The sequence below is a fragment of the Miniopterus natalensis genome, chromosome 1 (assembly GCF_054644295.1).
Source record: "Miniopterus natalensis isolate mMinNat1 chromosome 1, mMinNat1.hap1, whole genome shotgun sequence".
Classification (NCBI taxonomy): Eukaryota; Metazoa; Chordata; class Mammalia; order Chiroptera; family Miniopteridae; genus Miniopterus; species Miniopterus natalensis.
In genome coordinates this window covers 47,363,237-47,389,618 of record NC_142081.1, presented here as the reverse complement: position 1 = coordinate 47,389,618, position 26,382 = coordinate 47,363,237, and the positions used below count along the sequence as shown (strand labels likewise).

Genomic DNA, 26,382 nt, shown 5'->3' with positions numbered 1-26,382 from the left:
CATTGATGGTTATGGAGCAATAATTTCCAATCTAATGAAAAACCTGTAATAGATTTTTATCCAAAGGCCTTGGGAACACAAAGACATGGGCTTTGGGTATTACTTTATGCAATGGATGAATCTTCATAAAAATTTTTTTTATCTTTTTACATTGTTTTATTGGGGTATAACTTACAGTAAGTTGCACAAATCTTAACTGCATAGTTCACTGATTTATTTTTTAAATGTAGGTATGCGTCTGTGCAAACACCATCCAGATCAAGATACAGGGCACTCCCATCACCCCAGAAGGTTTCCTCGCTCCCCTTCTCCTTAGGGATCAACATTGGAATTGGGTCTTAAGATTTTAGTGTTACTGCTCTGATTATAATTCTCTATATTTAAAGAGAATTAAAATAAATCACCTTGAACCTTTCAATTGGTATATCTTTGCAATTAATTGTAGGCTTCTCATTCTTCATCTGAAGTCAAAGATCTATTAGAACAGAAAAACAAGTTGACCACAGAAGTGGCTGAACTTCAGAGACAGCTTCAACTAGAAGTCAAGGTATATGATTTTTCCTATGTTATTTTTTTCATTTCTGTCTTGATTGAAAATAATATTTTAAGTGCCTTGGATGCCCAAGTGAATTGAAAGTCAATTTTTTTCTCCCCTGAAAGAAACATTCCTCTCATCACAGAAGTAAATTCCTGTATATTTGGCTCCTATTGTCCAAAGAACATTTTTTTTAAAAAGTAACCAAAGCATATAGATACTGTTTGCTTTGACAGAATAGAAGAAATGCTGTTGGATTCAAGCAAGCCAGTAGGAAGCCAGATGCATGTAAAATATCGGAACTGAGTAATAGAAATAGCACAATGAGGTATAGCTGTGTTTTCTCTTTTGAAGAATTACAACTTATTAAATATGTATTATTATTCCTACTTACAAACTCCTATGCCTTAATTATATAGTTTGATTAATAATTAATAATGTAATTAATAATTAATAATGAAGTGCAAAGACATGGAATCTATCAGAGTTTAGAAGTAGGCTTCTGTGGCATAACATTAATGTATGATGGAGGTGCTTTAAAATCGCATGTATTCATATTAGAATCAGCAGAACATCAAAGAAGAGAGGGATAGAATGAAAGCAAACTTAGAAGAGCTCCAGAGCCAACACGACAGTAAGGTGAAAGAGAACTCCACGCTGCAGCAGCGACTGGAAGAAAGCGAAGGGGAGCTCCGGAAGAACCTGGAAGAGTAAGTTTGGGCCAAGAGCCTGTGTCCTTCCCGAGTTCTTCATCAATGTGGCCAGAACCTTTTTGTCCATTTAGTACTTACCTGGTCTTCCAGATATTTATAGCAGTTGCTGACTCTTCCTTTTCTCCCTGGTAAGCAGAAAGGTTAATAATTTTAAAATTCTTTGTACACCTTAAAGAATGTCTTGTAAAATTTTAGCCCTTAGAGTAGATCTCTAAACAGGTCAGTGAGCAGCAGGGAACACTGAGTGGTGATATCTGAAGACTGAGATTTCAGGGAGCCTGGGCCCAGCCTCAAAAAAGTACTTGTCACAAGATCTCCATAACCTCCCAGTTTGTGAATTTTATCCTGGATGGTGCTGGTCTCTGTGACCTGTGCTTATACTTCTGTTGAGTCTACAGAGATGGAAAGTCACGCCCAATGACAGGTGGCCCTGTCATTGTGTGAAAAAAAGATCTGAAACTAAGGTCTGAAAAGGTGCAGCGCTATGAAGCCCGTGGGCATGATGGAAACTTTAAGTGAAGGTTCAAGCAGGAGTGAAATTTAGAGAGAAATTCAAGAAAAATAGGACATTATATAATAAAAGCATTAAATTGCTTTGGCAATTTTGATGGTATAACTTTTGCTCTTAAGACATTCTTAGAGGTTAATTTTAGAAAAGAAGTTGGTAAGAAAATAATCAGAAAATTTAGAGTGTAGTAAATACTTTATAGGATGAAAAGGTAGAATAGTTGTGAATTTGATTTAGTGCAGAGGTTGGCAAACTTTTGTCAGATAATAAATACTTTACAGTTTATGGGCCATATGGTCTTTGTTGGAACCACTCAATTCTGCCATTGTATTGTGCAAATGACCGTAAGCAATACATAAAGGAATGAGCATGGCAGTATTCCAATAAAACTTTATTTACAAAAATAGGCAGTGGGCCAGATTGGCCTATGGGCCATAATTTGCTGACTTCTGTGCCACAGTACTGGGGGAGAGCAGAGAATGGGAGGCTCCTTGGGGCTTTAGATGACCCTGCTTGAGCATTTGAAGGTCTGAAATCAGACTGGATGAAAATAAGCAGAGCCTGGGAGAGTCTGTCTGATGGGCTTCCTTTCTTGTCAGGCTGTTTCAGGTGAAGATGGAACGGGAACAGCACCAGACTGAGATCAGGGATCTCCAGGACCAGCTCTCAGAAATGCATGATGAATTGGACAGTGCCAAACGGTCTGAGGACAGGGAGAAGGGGGCACTGATTGAGGTAAGGGGACGGTGGGGTCAGGTGACTAGATAGGCCCCCATCTGCCTGTGGAGGTGGGGTGGGGACTGAGTGCCATGAGCCATAGTCTGCTCCACCTGTGCCTATGGTTAGATTCTGTGAGAGCATCATGTGTAATGGTTTTTAAACATTATCTTGGGAAAACTTTCAACCATACAGAAAAGTAGAAAGAGTACTGCATTAATTTTCATAGAGCCCCAGCCCAGATCCAACAGTTTGTCAACATTTTGCAACATTAACTACACTTAGTCATCCCTCTGTCCACTCATCTTTCTGGTTTTTTCATGCATCCATTTATTCATTGCTAATCTATTTCAAAGCAAATTACAGATAACACTGCGCCTCACTCCTTAATACTTAAGCACACATCTTTGAAAAATTAGGGAATTTTCTTACAACCAGAATACTGTTATCACACCTAAAAAATTAATAATTCCTATAATATATATAATATAACATGAATTCTAATACCTGGACCCTTGTTCAAAATTTTCCAGTTGTCCCCCAGGTATATTTTATGGTTGTATTGCCCCCACCTCCCTGCCAGGATCCAATCAAGAATCCCACATTGCTTTCACTGTTATCTGAGTTTTCATTTATCCTAGTATAGCCCATTCCCTACTCCCTGCTTTTCTCCTCCCATTCCATTTATCTTCTGAACAGACTAGACCAATGCCCTGCTGATTTGTCTGGTTATTTTCTTATGATCTCCATTAACCTGTTCCACTATCCCCTGTATTTTACTAAATTTGTATTTAGATCTCTACACTAATAGGTTTAGGCTGAACTTTGGGCAAAAATACTTTGTAAATAATGCTATTGATGGGAAAGCATTGAAAAGACATTGGTGCTCATACAGCACTTATTATAGGTTAAGCTTTTATTTGTTTAAGGCCCCACAAGACTGTAAGCTCCAGGAGGGCAGGTGTGGTGATGGTTTAGGATTTTATCTGCAGCAGCTATTTCAATGGTTGGGACATATATCATTCAGTAACTATTTGGTGGTTGGCTGACTAGATGCATTATGAGTGAGTAAGGGAACGAATGAATGAATGAATGAATGAATGAATGACTATTTGCTATGTACACAGGCTGCCCATCTGGCCTCTTCCAATATTAGTATATCCCCTATTAAATATTTAGCTCTTATCAATCTGTGAGTCAGTGGATAAGGTTGACTCTTTCTTCTGCTTAGCATTTGTTAATGATTATGGGGTTTTACAAAGACAATTATTTTTTCCCTGGATTAGATTACCATCCTGATGAGGTGTTAGATACACACATATAATGTGATCAGAGAGCAAGAATAGATTTGGAACGTTTCCTTTTTTTGTTTGGAATGAGTCTAATTGAGGGTCACAAAAATACAAAAGTTTTATCTCTATGCCCAGTTAGATGTTTTGATATTTGCTATAATATTATCACTACCTGTATTTTTGGCATAGTTTTGAAATTTATTTCCATATAAGCTTTGTTTTGTAGGCACAACCCCCAAAATAAATGTTACACAACTTAGAACAAAGCAAAAAAACCCCAACAAAACAAAACAAAAAAAAAAAGAAAGGAACTTTGTTAGTACTGAACTTTTATTTTCTACTGCTTTTCCCCTGAGGGCTGAGTCTCTTCTTTGTCTCTTTCTTTGGGTTAAAAGCTGCTGGCTCATAAGTCCCTGAAGTTCCTTGTTAAGTCTCTGCTGTCAATTGTTTTCTCACCCCTTTCCTTGTTTAGTTTTGAAGTAGTTCCCCAGGAAGGATTTAGTTCCTGCCCTTTAGAACTTAGCCTCCCTCTTCCCCATGACTTGGCAGAGAGCTGAGCGCTGTGGCCACGCAGCACAGTTCTCACGAATTCGTTTCTCACATGCCTAGTGGAGGGGAATCAGTTCTCTTCTCCCCGCGTGACCATCTCTCTCGGCGTTAGGCCTCTTTCTTACCACCTGGTATTTCTCTTTTTATCCAAGGATTTCTTAAAAACCACCATGTTCACGGTATTATACTGCTTCTCATGGCTCTGCCTTCTTCTCAGGGCTCAGAGTTAGAAAGACAAGGGACATTAGAATTCAGCTTTGAGAATGTGTGCATTTATCACTATTATTAAAACCACAAAATTAAATTTTAAAATGGGGGATGGGTGGGTAGAAAAACTTATTTTCCTAATATCTTAATAAGGATTTTTATTTCTACATTTTCTGTTTGCCCCCCTACCCATTGATGGGTTTCATCTACCTGCCTGTGATGTAGGGACATTTACAATATCCCTACAGTTTTGGTATCTGCTTTTAAAAGTGAATGTCAGCCTTAGCCGGTTTGGCTCAGAGGTTGGAGCAACAGCCCGAGGACTGGAGGGTCTTGGGTTTGATTCCGGCCTAGGGCACGTTCCTCGGTTGCAGGCTCGATCTCCTGCCCTGATCAGGGCACATGCAGGATGATACCAGTTGATGTGTCTCTCACATCGATGTTTCTCTCTCTCTTTCCCCTTCCCTCTGTCCCTTCCATTCTCTCTGGAAAGTAATGGAAAAAATATCCTCAGGTGAGGATTAAAAAAAAAAGTGTCAGGAACATTTTTTCTTATTATATCTTATGGTCTTTATATTTCACTTTTTATTTTTAAAAATATATCTTTATTGATTTCAGAGAGAAGAAAGGAGAGGGAGAGAGAGAAATAGAAACATCAGTGATGAGAGAGTCATTGATCGGCTGCCTCCTGCACGCCTCCGACTGGGGATCAAGCCTGCAGCCTGGGCATGTGCCCTGACTGGGAATCGAACCGTGATCTTCTTGATCCTAGGTTTACGTTCAACCCAAGTTGAGCCACGCCCGGCCAGGCTATATTTCATTTTTAAGGAGATAAACCACAATATATTTAATCATTCTCTTATATTTAAAAAATTTTTTTAATTATGAAAAAATATGGTGAACATTTTTTATGTGTATCCTTGTATGTTTTAGAAAAATATCTTAAGGATAATTTCCCAGAAATGATGTCACTGAACAGTGTATGGCTTTCAATAAAAATGTAGCTTTGCAAACAAATTTAAATAGAAGGTAAGGCTTTAATGTATTACATGTGTGGACTCTTCATTGATTATAAAAGGGAAAGAGCACATCTTTTCTTAAAAATGTTCCTGATGTAGCTATTGGGAAGTTCCTTAAGTTGCTGAATTTTCCCAAGAACCGAAACCTATAATTGTTATTTGCCCTTTCCCCGGATACCTTGTCCTTTTAAATTCTTTATTTTAGCACATTTGACCTTGCTCTATTTGTGTATCTATCTCTTTCCTGTACCCAGCTAATTCCATAACGTATTGCCTGCATCTTCCCCCATTTCATGCCAAGCAACAAAGCAAATAAATAAATTTCAGTATTGACATTATCTTAAAATGTCACCATTTAAAAAAAGAGAATATTTCTTGAATGAATTATATGCTTCTTTGCTTCTTTAAACACAGTAGACTGTGCTTATATCAATGAACATAATTGAATTGAATAGTTTATTGACGTGTTTGTAGTGGTAACCCGATGAGTACATGAGCCTGAGTTTTGGTGCTGTGTTTTCAGGCAGAGCTGATAATGAGAGAACAGGAAAAGGAAACAGAGCACATCTTTTCTTAAAAATGTTCCTGATGTTGCTGGCGCCTGGTTGCCTCTTTTCTGTAATGGTAACTGTATCATCTGCTGTCCTTCTGCAAGATGAGTTAGGGCACAGTTAACTTCCGAATGCCAAAGTGGGGCTCTCTCCCTCTGGAAAATCACCCTTGCTGTTTTAAATCAGCTTCTTTTGGCTTGTCAGTGACATTTAAAACATGATCTATGGTTTCTCTATCACTTATAACATAGACTCCATCTTCTTGTCACTTTCAATTTACTCTTCATTTCTTAATAAGAAGTGCCCTGGGGAATCTGATAACAGATTCCAGTTGTGCCCAAGTTTTCCATGACATTTGGCTTAGAACAAACTCTTAAACACAATGAACATTAAACACGTCATGCTTTTGAATGTTTGAAAAAGGCTGAGGGCCCTGTGTTTTGTGAGATGCCCAATGCACAAGAATTTTCATGAAATGTCTTCTAATACTACTTCACATTTTGTTAAATAACATTGGGTCCCTATATGGAACCAGTTAAGTTACATTAAGAAAGAATACAATAGTTTGTTTGTTTTTTAAAGGAAGAAAGGAAAGAAGGAAGGAAGACAGAAAGAATGGAAAATAATCCTGTTTTCTTTAGATAAGCCATACAATTGACCAATAATAGGATGACTTTTTTATTCTTAAACGACTAATGGTTCTAAATTTTTGTTTTTAGCTCAAGTTACAAAAATGATTATGGAACAAATTTTCAGCCACTTCTTTGTCCAAAAATATGTTTCCTCGATTCTGGGGGAGATGGGTAAACATGCAACATCTTTCTGAGTGCCACGACAGTGGACTTTCTAATTGCTGACCATCATCTTTGATGGGGCTGCAGTGCTGGGCCTCACTCCAGCAGCCTTGTGTTTTATCCCTGGCGTTTGCCAACTTGCAAGTCCTTTAAGTCTCAGTAAAATATGCTGGTTATGAAATTGTATTGATCTGGGGATAGACTGTTCTCAGAAATGGTATTACTGAATATTATAGGAATTTTAATAAAACAACTTAAAAAAATCATGTTTTTCACCATCCCCGTTACACTTTATGGGCCATCCGTCTGGAAAAAAAATTGCACAATTCTCTTGTCAGCTATAGTTTTGATGTAAAATCTTATACTTACCATTTAATTGAGCATGGGCCAGAGATAGGGACCAGATAGAACCCCTGGGGAGGATTAATGCAGAAGAGGGTCGAGATCAGTATTTTTCTCATTTTGATATGAATACCTGTGAATAGGTGGTGTGTGAAATAGAGTGTTCTGTGGGCAGGTAAGTTGCTGCTTTGCACATTCTGGTGTGTGTCTTAGCGCACCTGTTGTCTGGACAGCCACTTGCTGCTGCCAGTCCAGAGCGGACTTCCTTTTCTTCTCAACTTGTCTTTTTAGGTTTTGGTCATGTTTCTTTGCTTTCATTTGCAAGTGTTTGGCACAAGTCTTATTATGTAGTAAGTACCACACACAGTCAACTTTTATAGCCTCCCACACCTGCACACCCATGTGTATACACACTGGGTTTTCATCTCCTGGCTGCTTTCCTTTGTGCAGCTAACCTAGGTTTTGAAAGTGCTGATTCTGAATGGCCTGCATTTTCCCTTGTTTTCTTTGATTGGAAACTGCAGAGAAGCCTGTTCATTTTCCAATGGGTTTTGACATATTTTGAAGTTTACACATCATCTCTCCCTTCTTTGGTTCGAGGTAATTGTCAAGCCACTGAAGGGATGGAGTGACATTTTTGAACTCTCCTGTGCGTTTTGGTCTCTGCCCTGGAAAGCTTCAAGTGCTATCAGTGATACGGTGAGGTGTAATCTGATTGGATCTGTGCAGCACAGTCCACTTAAGCAGCAACCCCGGCCTCAGATAGTGGCATGTCGGTGGAAAATGGACCATAAAGCCGAGGTTCTTAACATGCCTTGGCGGCAGGACACAAAAGGCAACTCAAAATACAGATCTATCCTGGAAAAGATAAAGTGTGGGAAGAGGAACTGCCTTATCATGGAAACAATTGAGAAACGTGTGAGAGTAAGAGCAGGAAACGGGTTAGATTCACATGGGCTGTGGTGCAGAGGCTGGCAGGAGGCTCCAGGAGGACCTGACAGGCGCCAACAGCAACAGGGATGGGGGAGCCTCTGCTGCTCCCTCGGGAGGGGCTGGGCAGTGGCGGCAGCAGGACTTGCCCTTTGATAAATGTCAGGATGGTGTATGTTTTTGTAAGGCTTGTTTCTGTTCTTTGTTTGGTGTTTTGGAAGAGCCAGAGTTGCCTTTGTTACCTGGATGAATCTCTCGATGTTTCATCTGATGTTTCATCTGAGCTTATCAATGCCTGTAGCTAGATTCCTGAAGGGCTGCTTCTTGGTCTGTGCGATGCAGCTTGACCCTGGGACTGCAGAGGTTCCCCTGGTTCAGTGGATGTGCATGTCCTAAAGAAGAGGAAAGAGATCCCACTGGCATTTATACTGAAATCAATACGACTATTTTTACCCTTTATCGGTGACACTTTTTAAATAGAAAGTAGCTTTTCTCGAGGCTTTGGGTCCCCAGGAAGCAACCATTGCCCCGATTCCCTAGGAGTTACCAGAGAGCAGGATGTATGTTTACACAGACCCACCAGTGAAAAAAAATAGACTACTTCAGAATTTTGGTATCTCTAGACTCCTGCCGTACTGTACATGTTAATTTATTTATACCCAGAACAGGCACATTCCTGATATCATTGATCCATGCATCAAAAATATAGTAAATTAGGTCTGTATCCTTTCAAGGAGCTGACAGTCTAGTAGGGTAAATAAGAAAATAAATATTGTATATGGACTGCAAAATAAAAGTGTTAAGTGCTGCGATAAGTACAGCTCCAGTAAGATGGGTATTCAGGTAGGGCATTCAAGGGAGACTTCTTGGAGGAGGTCATATTGTATGAATCTTCAGAAATTTTCCTGAAAGGCAAAGAAAGGTGGGACTGAGAGGGAAGAAGGCAGTTCAGACGGATGATGCCATGTGGCTAATGTCACGGAGGCCACAGGTGAGAGACTGGATGTGGGGAGCCATTGGTCAGCTATTGCCAACCACCTGGATAGGAGGTGATGAGAGCCTAAACCAGGGAGGTGAGGGAAAGGATTAGAGATGTTACAGAACTAATGTTTTGGTTATGAGGGACAAGGGTGAGATTGGTCAGGCCGCTGCCAAGCTTCTGAGCAGGTGGTGCCTTCGCAAGAACAATAAACAAAGGAAGCGGAAAGGAAGGAACACGATGAAAAACACAAACCTACTGAATCTGAGGTGCTGCTGGGACGTCCAGAGGGACAGGCCTAGTAGGTCATTGGAAGTGCAGGTTGGAAGTCAGGTGAAGAGCTGGAGGCAAAGGTTCGGGAGTTATTCTGTAGACTGAATAGTTGGGGAAACAGATGAGCTTGCCCAGAGAGGACAAGGGTGCCAAGGTGCGTTCTTGGGGGTCATCTTAGATTTGGGGAAGAAGGAGAGAATGCCAGAAAAGATTGTCACAGAAAAAAAATGGCCTGAGGGAAGAAAACAGGAGAGTGTAGTGTCTTTGAATTTCAAGGCAAAAGAAATTTTAAGGAGACAGGTGGGGAAGATCCAAGAGGGGTCAAGAAAAGTGAGGGCCGAGAAGGGGCCACTGAATGTAGTGATTATTAAGAGGTCACTATGGCCTTGGAGGGGGCAGTCTTAGTAGAGTAGGAACAAAGCCATGGCAAGAGATTAAGGAGTCATAGTAGGAGGTCAAGAAGTAGAGGCTGTGAACAGAAATTAAACTTTCAGTAAGTTTGGTGGTAAAGCTTTGTGTTTTTGTTTTGTTTTTTGCTCCTGACTCAGAGGATTCCTGTGCCCTGATGGAAAGGACACAGGTGCCCAGAAACAGAAAAGAACAACATTTCTTTGCTCTTTTCTTTGCTCTAATGTGACGGGGAGAAAAGATATCTGGTAGAGTAAGGACTTGGGACTGGCTGGCAAGGGACCGCTCACTGCGAAGTGGCTTCGTGTTGGGGAGAAGGCATGAAGTGCAGAGAACGGGGGAGAGAGGAGGCCGAGGTGCTCATGCCCAGGTCCTGGCCAAGGGTGAGGGAAGGGAGCGTCAGGAGAGGGTGTGTTCTGAGCTTGAGGAGAGCTGAGCAGGTCTGGGGCGAAGATGGCAACGCAGAAGGAATGCCTGCTGAGCTTTTGGCAGAACACACTTGGGTTTAGCTAATGCGATTTGTAGTGGAACTTGTTGCCCCAGTTTTGTGACTTGCCTTATGAACTCTGAGCAGCTGGGGAGAAATGTGAATCCTTTGCCCTGCTCAGATGGAAGGAGACGGGGGGGGGGGGGGCAGGGGCTGTCCCAGGACTGGGACCATGGATTAAGGGTTCCAGTGGGGTGTGAAGTCAGCAAGGCCAGCAAGTCGGCATGAACCCCTTGAAGCAACAGCACATAACGGCCATTAGCAAGGGCCAAGGACCATGGCCCAGAAGTGAAGTGAGATGGAAAAGACAGACATGTCCCCTCAAAGCACTGAAAATTAAGTCAGTTTCCCTTTTCTCCCTCAAATCTCAAGAAAGCTGAGCTAGTCAAACCAAGGGGAGTGATGGCCTCTGAGGAGTGAAAGGGGAGAGGGAGGGATGGTCCAGTTGGTGTTCGGAGTGAGGAAGGAGAGGGGGGGGCCAGGTGAGACGATGGCCGCTCAGCTGAGTGGCCGAACTGGCGGGGGAAGCCGGGCCGCTTGGCGGAGACGGCTCATCTTCACCTCCCTGCTCGTGTTTCCTCTCCTTAGGAGCTCTTACAGGCAAAACAAGACCTTCAGGATCTGCTTATTGCCAAAGAGGAGCAGGAAGACCTTTTGAGGAAGCGGGAGCGGGAGCTCACCGCCCTGAAGGGAGCCCTGAAAGAGGAGGTCGCCAGTCACGACCAGGAGATGGAGAAGCTGAAGGAGCAGTACGACGCCGAGCTGCAGGCCCTGAGGGAGAGCGTGGAAGAGGCGACCAAGGTGAGCCCGCCCGACTGGCGGCCAGCCCATCGCGGGTAACGGGACGAGGCAAGAAACTGGCGTGGGCACAGGTGACAGGGCCAGACGTCTCCTGCACCAATGCCGGTGGTCTTGTGTCCTGTTTGCTACGGACTGAAACCGTCTCATCATGTCAGGGAGATAGAGCTGTTCACAGAGAGTAGGCTCAACAATGTTGCTGTTGACTGTTTTAAGTCTATAAACTGAAAAATTATTAAGGACATTGTTTAAATGCTATTGCGCCAGGTGAGATTTAAAGGCCCTTGTGTGAACTCTAGAAGCTCTGTAGCCCCCTGCAGAGCTGAGATCCGTACCCCTCTAGCTGTTCCTAAAGGTCAGAGGCCCACGCTGTTGTGATGTTGTGTGGTTTTGCTAATGGTGCAGCGTTGCAGACAGGACCCGGGTTTCTGGAATCCTTCGCCTCTGCCCTAGCCTGTTCCTTCTGACCGAAGCCTTCTGTTAGACATTTCAGGTTCTTTTCTCAGCACAGTTAGGAGAGGGTTAATTGGCTGAATTGCCCAAACCCTTGCAAAGTAATTTTCCTCGTAATTGAATTCTTGGCTCCTGCAAATAGATTCTCCTAAATTATGTTGAAGTCTTCCGGTGTGGGCCTCATGTTGGCTGTTGAAGAGAAAAAACAATGTTTTGAAGGGGAAAATGCTTTGAAATAACATGCCATCTTTAGGGAAAGGGGAATGACAGAGTATGATTTTTTTTTTTAGAGTCTCTGCAATCTGTAGGTCAGAGATGATGAAGAAAGAACTGTTGATATGGTTTGTTTGTTGTGCGATGATTACAGTGACAGCTCAGAGCTGGTAGGCTGTCTCTTCGCTAAGCTCCATAGTGATTCGCTGATTTTCAATTAGGGCACGGTAATCGCAGATGACACGAAGTGAAAGATGGGTTTGTTTGTTATAACAATAAAAGGTCTGGGAAATAGTCTGGGGTTATTATAACTGAGACAGTTACAAAAAAGGCCTCTCAGAGATTTGCCTATCTTAGGTTCTTTTGAGGTATGGTTTAGTTTGAGGGAGAAAAGCGAAACTGATTGAATTTTCACTGCTTTGAGGAAATGTCTGTTTTTTCCATCTCATTTTGCTTCTGTGCAACAGCCCGGTGTCCTTGCTGGTGGTCTCCATGTGCTGCTTCACAGAGGACAGGCCGATAGGCTGCTGAGTAAAATGCCTCTCCTTTGATCCCATCATTATCTGTATCATCCTCAGACATTGCATCAAAGCCTTAGTTAACAAGGTGCGTTCATCGAAGGGTAGGTAGTTGAGGATGGTGTTTAGGCATGTTTCTAGTGATTTCACTATTAGGAAAATTAAACTGGTACCACACATAACTCTCAGATAACATAAATGGGGAAGGGAAACAGAAACATGGTGGGTGAAAGGACATCTTTGTTGTATGGAGTTGAGATAATCTGTAGAGACTCGGGCTATCGCATTTCTACCTTTTTGAAGGTCAGCATTGTATGTTAGTTCACGGCACTTGCATTATGCCAGTTCAAGAGGGGTAACTGTCTTGACCCACACCAGTCTGTGAAAGAAACAACAGGTGAGTTAGCCAAGGTGTAGATCGCTGGCAGAGAATGTAGGGTTTCTGAGCACCAGGAAGCAAATGCAAAGGGGTTCACCTTAGCATCCAGTGGGGTGTGTGCCAGCAAGGCTCTTTGCCCCAGGTCATATTCTGCACCGCTGCCAGCATCTTTCCCTGAAAGAACAAATCTGGTCATGTCAGCCTCTGCTTTAATAACTGCCTTGGCCCCCCAATGCCCCAGACTTAACTTCAAAATTGTGAGCCTTGTAGGCAGTAGAAGTCCCTTCTTTTCCTAACCCCGTCTCTAGAAAACTCCATATTCTTCTTTTAGTCCTTTCTCCTCTTTGCATATGTGGAATGACTTCCTTCCGCTTTTCTGCCTGAGCAACCTCTGCTCATCCTTCAAGACCCTCCCCAAATGTCCCCTCTTCTCTGAAGGTGCCCCGGATACCTCCACTCCCCTCAGTGGAGTCAGTCGCACCTTTCTTACGCTTTCTTTTGCACCCTGGCTATTCTACCAGGAATGATTAGTTTGTGTCGCACCATGTTGTAATTTATCATCTTGTCTGCTGCCTCCGTGAGACTCTGAGCTTCTTAAGCACAGGGGCCATTTTTCATTTTTTCCTGGACTGGGAGTGACAAACTCAAGTACCTTGGGGCCCAGATAGGGACAAATAAATGAAGTTCTGAAAGTGTTTCTGGTGTCACAGTAGGGCATGGTGGGGACTGTGGCAGGCTGGAAAGTGTGTCGTTTGCTGTAGGGTCAGTTGCTTCTCTGCTACAGCTTAGAGTTGCCAGCGAAGGAATGTGGGGTGCATGTTGCTACATCTCTCAATTTTTAAAGAGAAGCCAGATAGCTGGATGTTGATGTGAGATCTCCTGACTTTTAAGCAGTGCTTCAAATTGGAAAAAAAAAAAAAAAAGATCCAAACACAGCCCATCTGCAGGTCAACAGTGTGTGATCTTTGTCCCTGGAGCTTAGCACAGGGCCTGGCATAGCCACATCTGTGCAACACCTGATGAGTAAAACTAAGTGGAGAACAGGTTCCCCTCTAACCAGGTGTTCAGGCCTGGTTGTGGTTCCTGTAGGATTTTTTCTCCAGCAGTGATGTGGGAGGTCTTTTAGGAAATCCGCTATTACTCTGTGAATTTCTGTGCCTTGCTTTTGAATTTCCCTGTAGTTTTTCTTAAGGAGGATTATAAGTATGTTTTATACCTTAGCTTTTGCTTCTGACTGTGGTTGCTGATCAAATGTGTCAGAAATATGTTGAATGGAGAAGATTATGTTAATTTAGTGAACAAATGCTGCCTTTTTGTTACATTATTTACATGTGGGTATCATATAATAGAATTTTAAGATTATTCTGTTAACTACTTAGAAGAGAGTGAATTGAATATAATTTTTTAACTTGGTAAAGAGCATTTAAAAAATATATATATATCTTTATTGATTTCAAAGAGAGGAAGAGAGAGAGAGAGAGAGAGAGAAACATCAATGAGGAGAGAGTCATCATTGATCGGCTGCCTCCTGCATGCCTCCGACTGGGGATTGAGCCCGCAACCTGGGCATGTTCCCTGACCGGGAATCAAACCACAATCTCCTGGATTGTAGGTCGATGCTTAACTGTTGAGCCATGCCCGGCTGGGCAAGAGCACTTCTTAAATTGGCACTAGCTTTACCCTTTTCCGTCCCTGGGGAAGGACCTTCTTACCCAGCACTGTGTCTAAAAGCTGACACTGCATGAAGGAACTGCATTGCGTTACAAAGTTTATTTCTTTGGTAAGTCTCAGGAGGCAGCCCGACCTCCTGTCATCAATTTTTCTAATTTTTGCCACTGCCCCAGGGCCAAAAACCCTTAAAGTGCTATTTTATTATCGTTAAATAACAAACATTTCATCCTGGCCTGAGCTTGAGAACTAAAAGTTTTAAATTACTAGAGCAGTTGGTGGAAACTGTCAAATCTATTAAGCACATTTTACAGGTATTCCAAACAGATCCTCTGTACAACTGGTTTTCGTAGACCCAGCAGCCTCACCTTTTTAAGAACAGACTGATTGCTCACCGGAGAATTCACGGGTGCCTGGGTCTGTGGGTTTCCTCGCGCAGCAGAATGAGCGGAGCCCCTCCTGCAGGGCGGGCTGGTGTGCTCACCAGGTGGCTACTTCCATCCCCTTCCCACAGAGAAATGGGTCTCACCTCCTGTTAGAAGGGGGGTCTCACTAGCAACCATTCCTTGAAAGGACTGTGAAGGACTTTGACACCTTAGTTCATCACATACTTTTTTTCTGTGTTACATCCTTTCATACTTTTTCCAGTTTTACAAAGGAAACGTCCTTTCTCCTTGGGTTTGTGGCAGCGGCCGGAACCCATGTGCAGAAATGGACAGTCAATGGGAATGTGACTACCGTCTGGGGTATCATGAAGACGGTCCATAGCTGTTAGCTTCTCTTTTTCATCTCCACCCTTTCCAGTCTCCAACTTTTGTGCAGAAGAGAAGCGCAGACTGTTTAATGTTTTTAAATTTCTCCGAGCAGGCCAAGTTCAAATTCTAGCTCCTCCAGGAACTTCCCTAGTTCCCTCTTGGACCTTACAATTGCTGGACCTGGAACTGGGAATTTTGATCTTGGTTTTCTCTTCCCTGTCATAGTACGGACTGGCATCATTTTCCACGAGGCATCCGCAGTGTGCTTGGCACTTAATAGGTGTTCAGAAAACATTTATGGATTAGAGGAATGAATAGACAGAAGGGGAGAAGTGCTTTGAGTCTCGACAATCCCAAGGCCAGGCATTAGACAGTTTTGGGGTTTTATTTATGAGTGAAAATTGTTTCTCATGAAAATGAACAGATCTTGTCTGTTAGGAGCAATAGCATGTTAATGTTGATCTTGGAAGGATGACTTTTGCATCTAAAAGCTGCAGGTTATTTTGAGGATGATTTTTTAAAAAGTCTAGTTTTGTGTTGAGTAATAAGACTTCTGGACCGCTAGGCACTTTCGGGGTGCCCACAATATAGCAGTTAAGCAGCAGATATCTCTTCGATGAGTGGATGAGGGGAAGAGGAGAGAAGATGATGTGTGAGGTTCAGCATTTACCAATTTACTTACTGAGCAGTTGCCAAGTGCACGGTATTACACTAAGTTATGTGAGGGTTATAAAGATAAATCAGATAAATCTACCTTCCAGTAACATGCCGATTACAGAGTAGGAAAGAGCAGGTGCCCAAGTGCAGTGAGATGAAGTGCTGTAGGAGGTGGCTGTGCTAAGGGTGGGGGCTGGTGGCAATCAGCAAGGGTTCACAGAGGGGGCAGGGTTTAGGTTGGTGGGTGGTATTGGGACTGGTGAGCATGGAGACCGAGGACATTTTGGGTACGAGCAACGCCTTGTCGTTGGGAGAGGGAGATGTGTGTCTGGGCTGGAGCCTTGTGGAGCAATAGCAGTTAAAGTGGTTCCATATTCAGAGAGACTTTTAAGAGGCAGGGACCCAGATCCAAGGCATAGACCAGGTTTGGATCCCAATTAAACAAAGCAACTGTAAAGAGGAAGAAATATTTGAAATCATTGGGATCATTTAAACACTGTCTTTTTATATTTGTTGATATTAAGAAATGATGGAAACAAAATTTTTAGGGATAATGGTCCTGTTACTGTTTGAAGAGTCTTTATCTTTTAAAGAAATTTACTGAGGTATTTATGGATGAAATGATAGGCTATCTGGAATTTGCTTTCAAATTATCCACTTGGGGGAGAAAGTGAGCGGGGCATGGATGAAACAAGATTAGCCATGTGTTGGAAAGTGTTAAAGCGGGTGATGGATAAATAAGAGTTAATTATACATTCTTTCTAGTTTTGCAAATGTTTTAATTTTAAAAATTTTTTATTTATTGATTTGAGAGAGAGAGAGAGAGAGAGAGAGAGAGAGAGAGAGAGAGATTTGTTGTTCCACTTATTTATGCATTCATTGGTCGACTTTTGTATGTGCCCTGACTGGAGATTGAACCTGCAACCTTGGGATATCAGGACAGTGCTCACACCAACTGAGCTACCCAACCAGGGCAGATTTTTTTTAGATTTAAGATAGAGAAGGTGAGGTGGAGTGAAGACTACTTGAATACCATAATACTGTGACAGATGAGTGGTTTTTTATTGGCGACAGAGCACTTGATATTTTTTTATTTGGAACCTAATTAATAGGGACATGACTGTGTAGTGGTGTGACCTGGAGGTAGGAGAGGTTAGAAGCTAGAAAAATGATTTGAAGGAATGAGGAGGAATTAGATGCAGGTAGGGGCCGAGGAGAGGTGGCACTGCCCAGGGAGACCCCACGGGGGTGTGATGATTGGGGTGAGGGAGAAAGGAGAGACAAAGCTAAGCCCAAGGTGCTGCCTGAGAATGGGAAAGTTCCAGTGGGGCCCCTGGGGGAAGGTGGTGAGTGAGAGGCAGGGCGTCTGTCCCTGTCATTGGGTAGGGTGGTGAGCGAGTCCACAAGGGTCGGGGGACACTCCCGGGGGACTTCAGTGGGGCAGAGAGAAGGAAATAGGCTAAGGCTAGGGGGGGAAAGGAGAACACAGACATAGAGACCTGAAGAAAAGCAGACAAGTCCACTAACAGGAAGGCAAGGGGAAGATGTTATATTTGAGAAATGTCTGACAGCAGCCTGCTTTTATATTATGTATTTATGTACTGAGTCTCTGTACTTTTGTCCTGTTTTGTTTCTCATAGGGTAAATTCTTTCTAACATTACATCCATGTTTTATGTTCTATAACCCTGCTAGGAATTCTATTCAAATTCAGTAATGTCGAAACTTTGAATATTTCCTCCAGAACTATTCAAATTATGGCTCTATGTTTGTGTTTTACCCAACAATTTGGAAATGTCGCTCAGTCTTATAAGTATTAATGGGTGCTTGGGGTGCCCCTCTCCCACATCACTTCTAGGTTTTTCCTTTCCTCTGTCCTGCCAGCCTGTGAATGGTTTCTTCCAAAGCGTAAGGTCATCAGAGGGTCAGGTGATCAAACCAGTGCTAATCTCAGGATCAATGGAATTGCCTTTCTTAAGACAAGGCTAATTCAGTATACAATCTCTTTTCTGTTTTCTCTTAGGAGACAGGTTACTGAGGGAAACTGTAAAAAATCCTTATTTCCTTAGCTTTTTAGCTTCAGATAATCAACTTACTCTGAATGGCCTCTGAATGACCACTCTTGGGAGAGGGAGAAGCAGCAGAATTTGCAGTCCAGTGCCAGGTAGAGGAAAGCGTCACTTTGTGGCACAGAATTTTCTGTTGGCAAAAGTAAAATGAGGAAGATTCAAGGTTAAAAAAGGTCCTCCTCCTTTTATTTTTTTCTCTGTCATCTCCCTCCACCCCAAGACTCTTTTTATAATTGCATCTTTTAGTGCATCTTTTAATAACTGTATCACTCTTCTGTATTCTGTATTGATTTAAAGTAGCTCAATGACAGTCCTGGTGTGATGACCTTGGCTGTTCCTTTTGAACCCTCCCTCTAAGCCCTAGATATGCCCACTTCTGGCTGTGGCTCTCATCCCAGGGGCAAGGTCCCTGATCAGCTGCCTAGGGGGTCCGGTGAACAATAACCAGGACGTCCTTCCAGTTCACTCCTGGAGTTTCAACTGAGCTGCCAAGACACTTGCTGTGGGTTGAAGACAGTGAGTCCCAGACATGCCTGCCCATTCATTTCTCATCAAGTGTTTGAGTGTGGCCTATAGCTTTGAGGCTCTTTTACAGTCTCGCAGGGAGAAAGACACGCAGGTATTATGACGATAAAGTTGTAGGCGCTGTGGTTGAGGCATGTGCAGGGTAGGAGATCAGGAAAGGCTGACTGCTTAAGATTGCAAAACTCAGGGGACAAAGCACATCAGTTCTGTAGCCTGACGCCCGAAGTGTCTTTTATGTACCAAAATACTTAAGAATTAGAAATGAGAAAGCTACTTCCTTTCCCCAGGATCTCTTGAGAGTTTCTGGCCTTAGCAAACGTTGAACCTGTTGCCTTTGTACCCATCTTCTGTTTGTAAACTCAGAGTTAACAATGAGAATTGCTAGAAGGTTTAAATAGTGTAAAGACAAGACAAAGAAGGAATGTTGGCCTGGGAGAACAGTTAAAATAGATTTCATTCATTCAAAAAATCAGTTGGGCCCGGCCGGGCGTGGCTCAGTGGTTGAGCGTCAACCTAGGATCCTGGCGATTGGGGTTCGATTCCCGGTCAGTGCACATGCCCGGGTTGAGGGCTCGATCCCTAGTCGGGGCGTGCAGGAGGCGGCCGATCAATGACTCTCTCATCACTGATGTTTCTATTTATCTCTCTCCCTCTCCTTTCTTTTCTCTGAAATCAATAAAGATATATTTAAAAAAAAAATCAGTTGGATTCCAGTTACAGTGAAGATTTCCGGAGGGTAGGACCTCGTGAAAGGAAGTATTTACAAGGAGGGCCTCCACCTCTTGGGTTAGGACGACAGCACTGAAGGTGCTCTCCTGGGGTCTGCCTTCGTGACTTCATGTGCGTAGATTTAGCCACTGCTGTTCTGTGGAGAGCATTGCAGTGCAGAAGGAAGTTTCCTCACGCAGGGATAGGCAGGTGGGACACTGACAGTTTCTAGTGACAGCACCCCCACGCCTCATGAGCGTGGTTAAGTGGGAGGGCATTTTCCTGCAGTTCCAATGAGAGAGGAGGTGGGAATAGGGCTTTCAGGACACCCAGAGACTCAGATGATCCAGAAGGTCATAGCCAGTTCACATGCAGTATGAAGAGAAAGTGTTGAAACTTCATTGAATGGAGAAGGAAATAAGAATCATTGTCCTGGCCTCAGGAAGAGCAGCAGGACAGCCTGGTCTAAAAGCCATGCTATCTGACCCTCTGACAGCCCGCTGGGAGGAGGAAGGACAGTGCTTGCCCGTTTTCCTGTATAATGAGGAATGAGTGGGGTGGGAGGCTTAAATAACTCAGGAGATTTGACGTTCAGTAGTCAGCATCAACTCCTGTTTGTTAGGAATGGATTCTTGAGGCAGTTTTGGGAATCTCCATCCATAACTAGTTCATTTATAGTCATTCATTAACTGAGTAAATATCCAGTGAGCATTTCGTTTATGCCAGGCACTGTGCTCCGTGGTTGGAATACATGGACCAAAGGGGTAAAGCAGACATTATTCAGTTAATCACATGTATACATGTGTCATTCAGGTGTGATACACGCTTTGAAGTAGGAGGAAGGGGAGGATTCCTTGAGGGAAATGAGAATGGAGATCTGAAAAATGAATAGGAAATTACTAGATTTAAATAAAACCTCACGAGAATGTTCCAGGCAGAAGAGACAGCACGTGCACAGGGCTTGTGGCAGGAAGGAGCGTGGGCTCTGTAAGATATCGCATGGAGACCAGTGAGGCTGGGCTGTGAGGGCAGTGGTGTGAGATGAAATAGAGAGGAAAGTAGGCACTAGCTCATGCAAGCCTGTTTGTGCATCTTAAGGGTTTTGTTCTTTTTTCTAAGAGCAATGGAAATCATGAAAGAATACTAAACTCTGTGTGTGTGTGTGTGTGTGTGTGTGAGTGACATGAGCAGATTCCTTCTTTGAAAAGGAATCTGCTCATAAGTAAGATAGCGTGCCCTGGGATGGGTTGTTCCTACTCCCACTTATGATGGAGGCACGAGCTCCCTGAGGTCTTTTCAGCAGTCCAGTTCCCTTTTCAAAGGAGTTGTTACTTGCCCCTCTGCTGAAGGGCAGAGAGGGTCATGGAAGGCCCCATTTTGTCTGTGAGGTTTTGCTCTCTGCTGTGTGCTGGCTGCCTGAATCTGTAAATTGTGGGTGAGGGTGGGAGGGATCCTGGATGAAGGGAAAAGTTTGGTATGTTGGGTGGTGAGGTCTATAGGAGGAAAGTTTCACTTGTTTCTTGTTTAATAAGGCTGTTATGTCTCAGTGCTGGAAGTACCTTTAAAAAAATTTGTAGAAGTTGAGAGAATAACCTAGTGAGGTGCTTGACTCTCTTCCCAACTGGAATAAATGTTCTGAGATCTCCATGACCACCACCCAGAGTCTAAGACTGTGAGCAAAGCAGGAGCGACGACCATGCACTGAGGGCCAGTAACCTGATGCATTTCCAGGTATGGATACAGTCAACCCCCAGACTGGGCAGTGTAATGATACGCACTATTTTAAATAGCTAAGGACAATCACCGTCAACATAATATTGCAAATAGTTGAATCCTTACCATCTGAAAAGAAAACCACTTTAATTTTATTATCAGACATCCCACTCAATCTGTGTTATATTTTCCCTGGTCCTCTATACTCTCTCTGACCCTCTAAATTCTGCCTGGTGACTATTTTTCTAAAGTCTTGCCAAGATCATTAAGTAGATTTCTACTTGGTGGGGAAATTTGGCACTATTATTTGATCACTTAAAGCAGAAAATGGAACATGTCATAAGCTCTAAATCCATTAGATAAGAAGCAGTGTGGAAACAGAAGTATCTACAATGTCAAAGCAAAATCAGTATATATAGACATTTATAGGAGCCAGCCTCTGGGATGGCCCCTGAGACCCATTTCCTGGTACTTTTGCTTCTTTGTAGCTCCTTCCCATGTTGAATAGGGCTGATCCATGTGACCAATGGGAAATCAAGTGTAACTTCCAAGGCTAGGTCATAAAAGACCTGTGGCTTCCTCCTGGCTTCCCTGCACAGAAATGTGTGCCCTGTGCCCCCATGCTTGGCGCCTTTGGGCCTTTACTGTGTAGGCCCCTCCAATCTGGAATCGGTGTGGTGCAGCAGACAGAGTAGAGGCTTGTCCTCAGAAGACAGGGGCCTGTTTCCATTGCTTACTAGCAGGGAGATCCTTTGGTGGGGCTGGCGGGGGGGGACTGTCCCTTATTTTGTGGAGTAATATTGCACATAATTAAAAAAAATTCAATTCTGTGCATCAATCGCCAAAATAACCCCAAATCTTGCCTCCTTTCAGTCCTGGCAGCCCCCTTGTGTGTTTTTTGACAGTTCATCTATGTCAGTGGTTCTCAGCTGGGAGTGATTCTGCCCACGCACCCTAGGAGACACTTGGCAACATGTGGAGACATTTTACATTGTCACAACTGGAAGAGCGGGGTGGCATCTAGTAGGTGGAGGCCAAGGATGCTGCTAAATATCTTACAATGCACAGGATATTCCCTTTCCCCCCCCTCCCCAAAATGCTGCAAAACTGGGATCTATGTATACAAGTGTGTGTATGTATTTATGTGTGTATATATAAATATATACATACACGTATATACTTTTTACATAAATGACTGCTGTCTGACCTTAAACATCTTTGGTGAGCAATAGACTGCATACTTTTGGCAAACCACATCTGTGATCCCAGAATCCTCTTTTCTCAGTTGGGAAAATAACATCCACAGTCCCTGTCTCCCAGGGTTGTACATATTCTAGCCTCAGTCCGTCTTTTCTGACTTGCTCGCCTGTGCCCTCCTCCTGGACTTCTCTCTAGGTCCCCTTGGTGCCCCCTGCCTTTCCTGTGTCTCTGCTCGTATTAGCTACCTACCTCTAATGTCCTTCACCACCCCCTATGCCTTGGTCTCTACCAGTTAAAATCCTGCCTGTCCTTCAGGGCTGAGCTCAGACGCCTTCTGCTTCATGTGGTCCAGCAGCTGCTGTCCTTGCTCCTCAAGATCCTCAGAGCCTTTTGCCTTTCTCATAGCATTTATTGTGTTTTGTTTTGCCCATCGTAGTTGTTTACTCCCTCAGCATATGAAACACTGTGAGCCTGGGGTGCAGAGATGGACGAGGTGGTCTCTGCTCTCCCACTGCCTCCTCTTCAGACAGGCAGGAGCATTGATGCTGCTGAGTGATGGCATCCAGGCTTGGAGAGGCTTTTACATGGCATGTGAAGCAGAAATGCAAAAGAGGAAGCCTTTGCTCCGTGTAGGCGGGCCAGGAAAAATTCCTAAGAGGGGACGAGGCTTGGATTGAGTATTGGGAGTGGTGAGAGTTAGTGAAGTGACCTAGGGCCTGGAAGGACATCCTAGACGAGGGAACTTCCTAAGTCGGAGCCTGGGACGTTTCGGATGGTTCTCTTCGGAGACTTGAGGGGTAACCACTCTCCTGATTTATTTTTGTATCCTTCATAGTCTTACCCTAGGCAGTGAATAGAATTGTTTGTGTGTTCATGTCCTTGTTCAGTCAACAAATATTTTTGAGCGCTTTCTGTATTTGAGGTACTGAAGAGATGATGTAAGTGGATTTAGGCACGTTGTTGGTGGCAGATGGATTGCAACAAAAACCGTTAGAGTAGCCCTAGCCAGGTGGCTCAGTTGGTTGGAACCTCATTCCGGACACCAGAGGGTCTCGGGTTCAATTCCAGGTCAGGGCACATATCCGGGTTGCAGGTTAGATCCCTGGTTGGGGTGCAAACGGGAGGCAACCAACCGATCTATGTTTCTCTCTCACATAAATGTTTCTCTCTCTCTCCCCTTTTTCTCTCCCCCAAAAAATCAATAAAAAAGGCATTAATAAAATCCATTAGAGCAGTAGGTGGCCTCTGCAGTGGTCGGGTGAGGTTTAGTGAGGTTTGAGCTACAGATTAAGTTATATATGTGTGGTGAGCACACATTAGGATTCTGGAAGTGTGCTTAAGAGCAAGTCAGAGGCAGACGTGATGGAAACTCCTCCTGCCCAGTGACCACTAGGGAATGGAACTCGTTTGAGCCGGCACTATTAGGCTGGTTTCATGAAAGACAAAGTAAAGGGCAAGGTGTTTGTTCTACAGGCCGATTCCAGCAGTATTCACAGTGATGAACACAGTAATGTTGTCAGTGGTGGATAGGAGTTGGGTGGGAGAGGTCTGCTCCTTTTCTAGGAAATTCCAGAGTCATGGATAGGCCTCATCCTTGGGGACTTACAGATGAAGGGGAGCATACGGCCAAGTGCACATATTTTTCCTTTTAACACTTCCCTTTTTGTTCTTTCTTTCTGTTTTATTTGTTAAATTTCTGCACATGTTTCTCAAGTGTGTGGTCCAGAGAGAAGAAATACTGGCTGTGTCTGGATTTAGGAAACTCTGAGTCCACTTATAGTCAGAAAAAAGGTCTGGATGTGCTTCAAAGGCTTTTTGGAACAAGACTGGGGAGGTGGCATTGGAGACGGATCGGAACGTCTTTGAGCAGATGTGCCATAGGAGGCTGTGAAAACTCTGTCTTTTCCATCCCTGAACTGTCCAAGAGCCTGCAGATGTCTGTTCTGCACCAGAGGATGTGTTGGCTTGATGACAGCACAGGGAAGACTGAAATGCCAGTTTATTTGGAAAACACTAAGTTCTTCATGGCTTTGGAGCAAGAGCCAAGGCACTAAGAAGCTCTGGAAAATAGGCAGTAGGGCTGTCTTGTAGAGGTCTTTTGAGCCAGTTGGGTTTATAAATACGACCCTGAACTTAAGTCCAGTACAGATCAAGCTCACAGGGTTCTCTGCCTGGTCAGGCATTTGTCTTCTGTGTCCCTAAGCCTGTGACCTTGTGGGAGAAGGTTCCTACTGCTTCTTTGGTACTTGGTTTCTGAGATCTCACGACACCAGGCACCTACCCAGCCTGTTGGGCTTCCTTCTACCCATCCTGTTGTGAGCAGTTTCCCCTGCAGCCCCAACTCACTGCGGTTTCCCTGTCTGTCTTAGTGACCCTTCAAGGCAGAAGCAGAGGCTTGTGGTGTGTACCATGATCTTCCCGCGACTGAACTGGGGAGAAAACGTGGCTGGCAGGCGGTGAACTCTGTAGCTGATTTGGGCCCAGCAGGGAACCAAGGTTAATAATTTACTATATCTCCGTGCACTCACTGATGTTGACCTTGACAGAACTCTGGTAGAAATTAGTCAAGCCTAGCCTGGCATTTAGCTAACAGGATAACACGACGCAAAAATAACTTCTTGTTGGGAGGTTAACCCGTCTCCGAGTTTAGAGTTGACGTCTGTATACATTTGGTGCTATTTGCACCCAGCAGTGGAGACCTGTTAGCTTATCGTATCCATAGTGTTCAAGAAACAGCAATGCCACAGGAGGTCAGGGGGCAGTGAACAAAAGCCACATTGATGGAGAAGCCCTGTAGGGGAGGCAGTAGAGCAGCATATGGGCTTGTGAGTATGGCAGGGGCAGAGGCCTCCCCCACCCCTTTAACTTTCAATTCCTAGCCCTTTTTCTTGAGCAGTTCTGAATCTTTTACCTCTGGTGCTAAGAGAAGGTTAAGCTGACGAAACGTCCGGGTAAAGTCAACAGCATCGCTGCTTCAGAAGACACTTTAATTGGAGGGGCCCACTCACCATAGAATTTGCTTGCTCTTTTCCCTGAAATGAAGCCATCCCCAGGGCAATGAAGAAAGCCAGACTGGAGCTCTGGTTCACTATTGGATAAGCCTAGACCGCCTACAAAGGTGAGCCAAAGGTAGATGCTTACTTATTAGGGAGAGCCTAGGTGACTGCATGTTAGGAGCTCGTGCTCCCTGAAGTCGAATGCAGTTATGGCCCCGCCAAGAGCTGCGAAGCGCTGCAGACGTCTAGCAGCTCCCGCTCCTTCCCCCAGCCCTCTAGGAGGGGGCAATGACTTGGTTAGAGATGTTTTAACATGAGATTTTTGGGTTCCTGGTTAGTGCTTTTTCCAGTGCACTGGCTGTCACTTTAATTCAGCCAACAAATACGTGCTCTGTAAATACATGTGGGTTTTCAGGAAAGGCCACCACCTCAAGGTGGGAGTGTATGGAGGATGGGACCACAACACAAGCAGTAGCCAGAAAAAAGGAGAGGCAGAGAGGAAGGACAGGAGCTCGAAGGCAGAGGACGGGGGACTGGAACCAGTGCTCGGACACAGGAAAAAACTGCGTTCAAAACAGGCAAGAGAGACAGTAGCAGTTGGAAATGTGGTGGGCATGGTGAGGTACACCGGAGGCAGGAGGAGAAAAGATGAGGCGGAAGGTGGTGTAGATAGGAAGCGGAGAAGCTGGAAGCATCAGGAGATGAAAGGCAGAGGAGTTGGGAGTTTGAGCCAAAGATCTAGAGGGTAGAGGGAGAAAAGATGGCCCTGAGAAGTACAGAAGGACAGCAGAGATGGGGATAAGCCAGGGACTATGAGTTATGCCAGGCGGGATATCTGCTCCTGGCGTATTGACCCACAGTTTTCCTAGATAAAGAGCAGCCAGTGTTGGTTTTATTGCAACATTAGAAATTCATGGTTACTAAATAAATGACTTTTTAAATAAAATGTGAAGTGTGAGAAACTAAAAGGGCATAAATGGACCTTTTGTCACCTGAGATGGGTATTCTGTATGCCTCCTTTTCCAAGGGATTCTCTGTCCATGGCACCTGGCATGGGTATGAAAATATGCATTGAATTAATGCTTAAAAGAATTACAAATGCCACTATTTGTCTGTGGAAAATAAGATCATAGTTCAATAAGACTCTTCTGGTCTTTGGGTAGGTGTTGGAAGAGACACCACTGGAAAGACATCAAAAGAATAATTTAAATGACTCAAGGCCCATCCTTGAGATTGAAACTAATACTCATTAAAAAAATGTATACTCTAGTTGTAAATTACATAACCTTCTGAAAGGGAGATAGACATACTCTTGATTCCCAATGATCCATCTGTGAGCTTGTGTACCCTGTGGGTCCCTGACCTGGTTGCTCCTACCAGCTGGCTTGGGGCCATCTCCCTTCCACTTGAAATCAAGGAGGTTTTCTA

The 26,382-nt window shown here is 43.8% G+C and overlaps 1 protein-coding gene across 1 annotated transcript in view; it reads left to right on the top strand.

The window, feature by feature from the left end:
* The window catches only part of CGNL1 (cingulin like 1), a 136,179-nt gene that overhangs the window by 52,962 nt on the left and 56,835 nt on the right, over positions 1 to 26,382 (top strand). Inside the window, exons 5-8 of the mRNA XM_087821276.1 lie at positions 446 to 547; positions 1,097 to 1,245; positions 2,356 to 2,491; positions 10,893 to 11,105. Of these exons, the coding sequence (XP_087677402.1) occupies positions 446 to 547; positions 1,097 to 1,245; positions 2,356 to 2,491; positions 10,893 to 11,105 (600 nt within the window). The remainder of the gene's footprint in view (positions 1 to 445; positions 548 to 1,096; positions 1,246 to 2,355; positions 2,492 to 10,892; positions 11,106 to 26,382) is intronic.